The 6,985-nt window shown below is 32.7% G+C and overlaps 1 protein-coding gene across 1 annotated transcript in view; it reads left to right on the top strand.

Annotated features, from left to right (window-relative positions):
* The first annotated feature begins 2,827 nt into the window (after positions 1–2,827).
* LOC106472420 (paraplegin-like) overlaps positions 2,828–6,985 on the top strand; it is a 50,284-nt gene continuing 46,126 nt past the window's right edge. Inside the window, exon 1 of the mRNA XM_013933068.2 lies at positions 2,828–3,842. Within this exon, the coding sequence (XP_013788522.2) occupies positions 3,357–3,842 (486 nt within the window). The 5' untranslated portion in view covers positions 2,828–3,356. The remainder of the gene's footprint in view (positions 3,843–6,985) is intronic.

Raw genomic sequence — 6,985 nt, 5'->3', positions numbered from 1 at the left:
TCTTTTGCATCAAAAGTCCGCACACGTTGGTTCAGTTACTTTGGAATCAATTAACAAGACGAAATATTCTTCTATACTCTGCTATCACAATACAATCAGTGATAAATTCACTTATGTTACCCTGTTGGTTACCACAGTTGTATCCAGAGCTTTAAGTAATTCTCTTTTACATCAAGACTCCACCCAGGTTGGTTCAGTTATTTTAGAACCAAATTGACAAGGCGAATTATTATGCTATACTCTGTCAGTACAATACAGTGTGCGAATATTACACTTTAAAAGACGCCACTATACCCTCTAAATGGCCAAACTCACGATCACCCAATCTTTATCCATCTCTCTCTCTGTTTTTACTAAATTTTCGACACGTATATATATATATATATTAGATATCTAGGTACCATATGATGCAATAATACTCGAGAAAAGTTCAGAATCTTCGAGTAACATGACGTCAATTCACAACAATTGAACAACACATCAATTAATTCATAAACCATTACATAAGCAAAGTTGCTTAACTACCGCTTCTAAAAATAACTTACTTTAACATTTGCACTACTTAAACTAAATAATGCTCTCATATTAAACTTAAAACGAACAGTCGTGTATATCTAACAACCTCGTGATTTGACCTGAACGACCATTGAAGAACACTACTGTCCCATTAACCCACCCCCCTTACAGAGAAGGTACTGTTCACTTGAAAACAAAGGATCAAAGGCAGTTAGAAGGAATTCAACAGTTTTCTCTACCATATGTTATGTGAAACATGCACATATATACAGAAAAAAGAATAGAATCATATTAAATAGTATAATATAATTCTTATTAGGAAGGCACAATTACGTGATATATTCTTATACCACAAAAGTGTCATTTTATGGGATTTTTTTTTATTTTCTCTTGAAAAAAAAAAGGGCAAGAAGTTGTCTTATTTAAGTTTACGAGATTATTTGGAGAACCAAAGGATAATTGATGTAATTACTATTTTCCGAAAATAACAGGATGAGAGAATATTGGTTTACAATTTGTAAAAGACAGTGTAGTGGCATTGTTATTTCTCTGACAGGGGTGATTAGCTTATAGAATGAGCTGCCATTAGCAGAAGTGGAGACTGGCACATCAAAGAACTCTATAGAGAATTACCTTTTTTTTTTTTTTCGTTTTTAAGTTTGTCAGGTTTTGAATATATTTGTGAGCTGGGATTCTTCTACAGTAGGTGTCTGTGACTTGTTGACAATAAATTCGAACAGCACAGATAGCACACAATCCCCTTCTTTAAAATAATATATTCCAAACAAGTCAAACATATGCACAAAAATTCTTTACACTATAGGATATCATGGATGTAACTAAAACTCTAAATAATTCTCTTTTCTTGTTAAACACCCATACAGGCTGATTCAATTACTTTAAAATCCAATTTTCTCTACTCTTATCACATTAGTATCAATTGTATTCTGAACTTTAAATAATTGTCTCCTTTTCATCAAAGTCCACACAAATGGGTTCAATTACTTTAGAACACATTTTGACAATACATTATTCTCCTTAACTCTTTTAAACTCTGAAACTCACTTTAAAGTATCATCTGTTATGACTAAACTAACAATCATGCAGTCTAACTTCATTTTTTTCTGACTGAACTTCACTTAACTTTTGTTGGTTACTACAGTTGTATCCAGAGCTTTAAATAATCGTCTCTCTTATTTGTCAAAAGTCCACACAGGCTGGTTCAGTTACTTTATAACCCAGTTGATAAGACAAATTATTTTTCCTATCTCTGTTGTTACAATACAACTAGGAAACACACTACAGAAATCACCCATTAAGGTTAATCACGCACACACCTGCTAACTTCACGTTTTCTTTCACTAAATAATATTTTCCCGACTGAACATTACTTGACTTGCACTCACTTGGTCACCTATATTTATATAATTTCAAACTGAGGCCTCGAACTTTCTACAAACTAGGAGACGATGTGACGTAACAATACTCACATAACAAGAAAACTTAGAGGCTTCGAGAGAGATGACGTCACCAATACTACAACAATTAAACTACACACACAACATACTGTTACGACAGCGGAAGTCACGTGACTCTGGTAACACGTGATGAGTTTTTAGAAGGATATTGGAACATCACGAATAATCCAGTATTTGCTAGACGCTCTCTATTCCTGTATATAAACGCGCCAGATAATTGCAGACAGGCAGAGATAAAGACGGACAATTGAGTCAAGCGCGGTAGTGACCATAAATAAAGTGCGTGAATCGTTGTGAATTATAGCGTGTGTTGAAGTTAAAGTGATTGTGGAAATTAAGTGTATTGCAAAGTTGTATTGAGAAAGAATAAACTAGTTTTATTTAAGAAAGGACTTGTATCGCTAAAGTTTCATCCGAAAGAAATTATACAGGAAATTAACAAACGACCAGAGACGTAACAATACGACTATCACCGAGTTACGTAACGAAATTTGTTATAACTATTACTTTTAAATTAATTAACTTTTAACACTCTTGTTATGAAAACTAAGTAATCATTAAATATTAAATCAACTAAACAATAACTCTACCAATAAATAGTCTTGTATATCCAAAATATTTTAAAAATAGAGAGTCGGCTTAAGTTTTAATTTTTCTCAAGGTCCGTTGTTAGTGTGTTATTTTACGTATATTGTGATGGAATTTTTTTTGTACCATTATCTTTGCGTTATTAGACATGTAAAAATCCATTAGTATTCCATAAGCTTATCTTGTCATCTTATTACGAAATAAAGTTCTGGTACATTTTGGGGTAAAAGTCTTTTGTAACCACGAGAGAACTGGTTTGTCGTTTTTGGACGAAAAGAGCTTTGAGAGTAATTTAATCATTTGTTTAGTAGTGCTAAAAACTAGTCAAGTATTTAAAGTTATTTTAATTTCAGCATTATTTTACATGTTTTTGACAGTCGAATTACGTCAAGTTTTCTCGACAGTATAATTTAGTGATTTAAGAAAATACTTGGCCACAGATGAGGCTATTAATAGTATTAATATTATGGTTAGACTCTACTGACGTAATAAATTCAACTTAAGTTTTAATACGAGACTCGTAATGACAAAGCATAGTAAAGAGATTCACGCCAGGAAAGTCAACCCCGAAGAATATCCTCGGTCCCTAATTTAGTATTATTAAGTTGACATACTTAGATTAAGCCTAATTTACTGTGACTGTGTTTCTATATGTGCTTTATTAAAGACAGAAGGTTTCTGGACAGCGTTACATTTACAACATACACTGTATGATAGTAAAGTATGAAAATTGTTTATCTTTATTACCTTTCCTAAGCCTCGTCAAACTAAAATATGTGGAGTATGAAGCTGCAGAACTATATACACCAAACACCATCAAGACTTTCTCTTAAGCTACTCATTAAACAAATTCACAGGACTTGCTCTCAAAGTTCTATAATTAGTTGCAACAGCAAAGAATACTCTAGTTTCAAGAGGTTTAGTTCTAGTGATAGATGTTTGTATTCGTTGCAAGATCGACAGAAAGATTTAGTAAAAGGACAACTGTCTAAAAGTGAAACCTGTGATACTAAGGTTAACCTGGCAAACACTTGTAATGTTATATCTGATGTTTCTGTTGTGGATTTAAAGTATCAGATAGACTTTTTAAAGCCAAAATCAGGTAATACTATTGCTACTAGTGACTTCAATATGGATTTTCACTTCGGAAATAGCAAGTTTACAGAGATACTACCTATGTTACCTGTATCCAAGTTTCCTTCACATAAAGAAAAGTTTATGACATCAAGATTTTTAGAAGATTCTCACCATACCAAATTGGTAAAAAAAAAGTTATATGATCCAGTATTGCATTACCTTTTTACTTTTCACTTTATAAAGATTAAGTATTATATACATCAGAGCTATAGACAAGTGTTTCACTATGGGGATGCTATCCTCCTTGGAATTTACTATTTAAAGTAAGGATCAGAAACCAAAAGTTTTATTACGATGTTGGCAAACTTGTCAAAAATTTTAGGGTCATCCTCAAGCACTGTCTTGTCTATGGCCTTGCATGTGATATGATTTAGCCTTTTTGTTAATTTAGCCTAAGGCAATAATAGTTAAAATGTAATGTAGCTATATCAGGGTCTAAAGAAGTACTTAAAATGTATTTGACAAGGGTGGATGTGCAAGGACAGCAATGAAAGATCAAATGGCCCCATTTTTTGATCCTATGTTATATTTATTTTACTCTGAAAGTCTATACCGTATTCTCTAATGTGTATTAATAATATATTAATTACATGTGAGATATTGGAATGGAATAAAATGTAAAATTTGTAATCATACTTGCTAACTCTTGCTTCACGTGGCATTTTGTCAATTTCAATATCCTTCTGTTGTCTCTAGAAGGTAATAGGTAGTCATGCTGCTTTACGAAATAATTGTTTTTTATATATACAGGGGGAGCATACCCTCAGATCTCTTTGACAGGTCAGTGCCTACTCCTACCATTTTATTCCCTTCAAAAAGTTGGCACTTTAAGTACATGAAATAAATTATAACCAAGTGTGATATCTCAGTTTAAGTGCATGTAACTCTGTTTAAAGCTGTATTAAATATTTATTATTACACAGACATCTGCTAATATGTTGAAGGGCTTAGCATACATTCTCACATATTCAGCTGAATTGTTGAATTAAACAACATGTGAATGACGAAGGAGCATTTGGTCCATCAAGCAGGCTTCGTTGCACATCCACTTTATTTTTTTGGGAGATCATTGATTGCCCCCCCCCCCCTCAGGATTTTTTCATTCCATAGGGAAAGGGAACCCCCCTTTTTTTTACAAAAGTAGAAAAAAAAATGAGTGATAACATTTGGTGTTTAAAAGTTTGGTACCCTTACAACTGTATCCTTTTAGACAATGTTTGTTGAACAATCTTTGGAAATATAACCAGACCATGTTTATGGACATACTGTACCTTAGGCACTCAAATGCCATGCAACACAGAAGTCACCAAATAAAATCCTTTCTCCCAAAAAAACATTACAAAAGAAGGCCCCCTGCCCTCTTAAACTCCTGTAAAGTGCTGAACTGGATCTTAACTTGTCTTTTCCAAATCTACTTGTGTCTTCTTATCCAATTGTTTTCAGAATATAGCGCCCCCAGTGGCATGTCTGTGGACTTCTTCTGCTAGAAATCGGGTTTCAATACCCGTGGTGGGCAAAGCACAGATAGCTCTTGTGTACCTTGTGCTTAATAACAAACAACAATTCAGTTGTAAACTTAAATAAGATCTTTTATCCTCCTTTTTTCAAGATAACATAAGGTGAGAAACTAACCTATCCCAATATGGTAACCTTTCCATTCTCAGAATCATCATAGTAGCTTTCCTCTGAATCCTTTCCGATAAGTCAATAATGAGACCAAAACAATGCACGGTATTCCAAATGAGGCCTAACTAGTGATGCTTGTAGAGAGGTAATTACCTCTTCTGACTTGTAATCAGTATGTTTATAAACATAATAAAATGCTGTTTGGTTTACTACTAGCAATAGAGAACTTCTTCAACATCTTAAGTGACTTATCCAACACTGTCCCAGTATACTTTTATTCAGTTATGCTGCTAAGTGGGTTCCCATCTATATTAAGTGTGTTACCCAAAGAATGATAAGCGAGAAGCATTACCTTGTATTTGCTATACTTAAAGGTCATTTGCCAAATATTTGTCTAATGTAGTCATTCCATATGAAGCTAGGCAATTATTAGAATTTGATAATTGATTAATCATTAAGCTCATTAATTGATTATATTAAGCTAATTGATATTTCTCACATAATAATCCAAAAATTAATTTTGATTATTTGATTATTTTTATGAGTTGAAACTAATTGATTAAGCTGAATATCCTTGAACTAATCCAAAATAATAATGAGAAATTATAATAGCAATATTTTTGATTATCTGAATAGTTGGAATAATTGAAAAGAGTGACAGGGGAAACAATTTTAATTACTTGATTATTTCAATGATGTTAACTGATTTAACTAATTTTGGACAAACAGTCATTTTACTGAACACTAGTCAGTGTAATCGATGCTCGTATATAATCAATTAATCTGGTTAACTACCGAGCTATAATTCTGTAGTATGTTAACATCCTCAATACAATATTATTAGCAGAATGTATTTCTTTATTAATCCTCCTCCTATCAACAATAAATGCATTAATGATAATAACAACAAGTAACATCCTCAAAAAATGTTAAATAAGGCAAGATTTCCTATTTGTTAATCCATGTTCGCTTTCTTTTATGAAATCATATGTCAGTAAATTATTTTCAATCACAAACACTAGAATTTTTCACATACTAAGTAGCCTATCATTTCCATTGTAACTTATCATCCCCCCTTCAAAAAATTGGTATAACAAAGCAGCTCTTCACTGTTTACTGAGGAACTAGTAATGAAGGAGAAAGGCTCGCATATCTGATCAGTATTTCCTTTAAAATCCTGGGGAAAACCTTCTCTGGACCTAGTGCTTTATATGTTCTTAATATCTCAATCTAAAAGATTAATATGTATATCATTCATGTTAATTTCTCTATTTTCCTTAGAATGTTTAGGATTAGGAATATTGCAAATAACTTTTTTTTTGCAAAAAAAGACGAGAACACTTAGCAGCCCAGCCATCTTATAGTCTTCAACAAAAAAAACTTTGCAATGAATGTACTTTAATGACCCAATCTCGATTTTAGCATACTTAAATAATTTCTTGCTGTTTTCACGTTATTCGCCAGCTGTTTCTCATCAGCCATGTTTGATTTCCTGACCTCATTTTTAACCAAATCTTTACCCTTCTTATAGTTCTGTAAGTCTTCCAAGCTGTATGCCAAGTTAAACTTATGGAATTTATCCGTGATTGTCTCTAGTAAGTCAGTTAAGTTTCGATCTTCCCTTTTAGGAAGATGCCTGT

Source organism: Limulus polyphemus, unplaced genomic scaffold (genome assembly GCF_000517525.1).
Source record: "Limulus polyphemus unplaced genomic scaffold, Limulus_polyphemus-2.1.2 Scaffold5314, whole genome shotgun sequence".
NCBI lineage: Eukaryota > Metazoa > Arthropoda > Merostomata > Xiphosura > Limulidae > Limulus > Limulus polyphemus.
The sequence above is the reverse complement of the archived record's forward strand: the minus strand, read 5'-3'. Positions and strand labels throughout refer to the sequence as shown.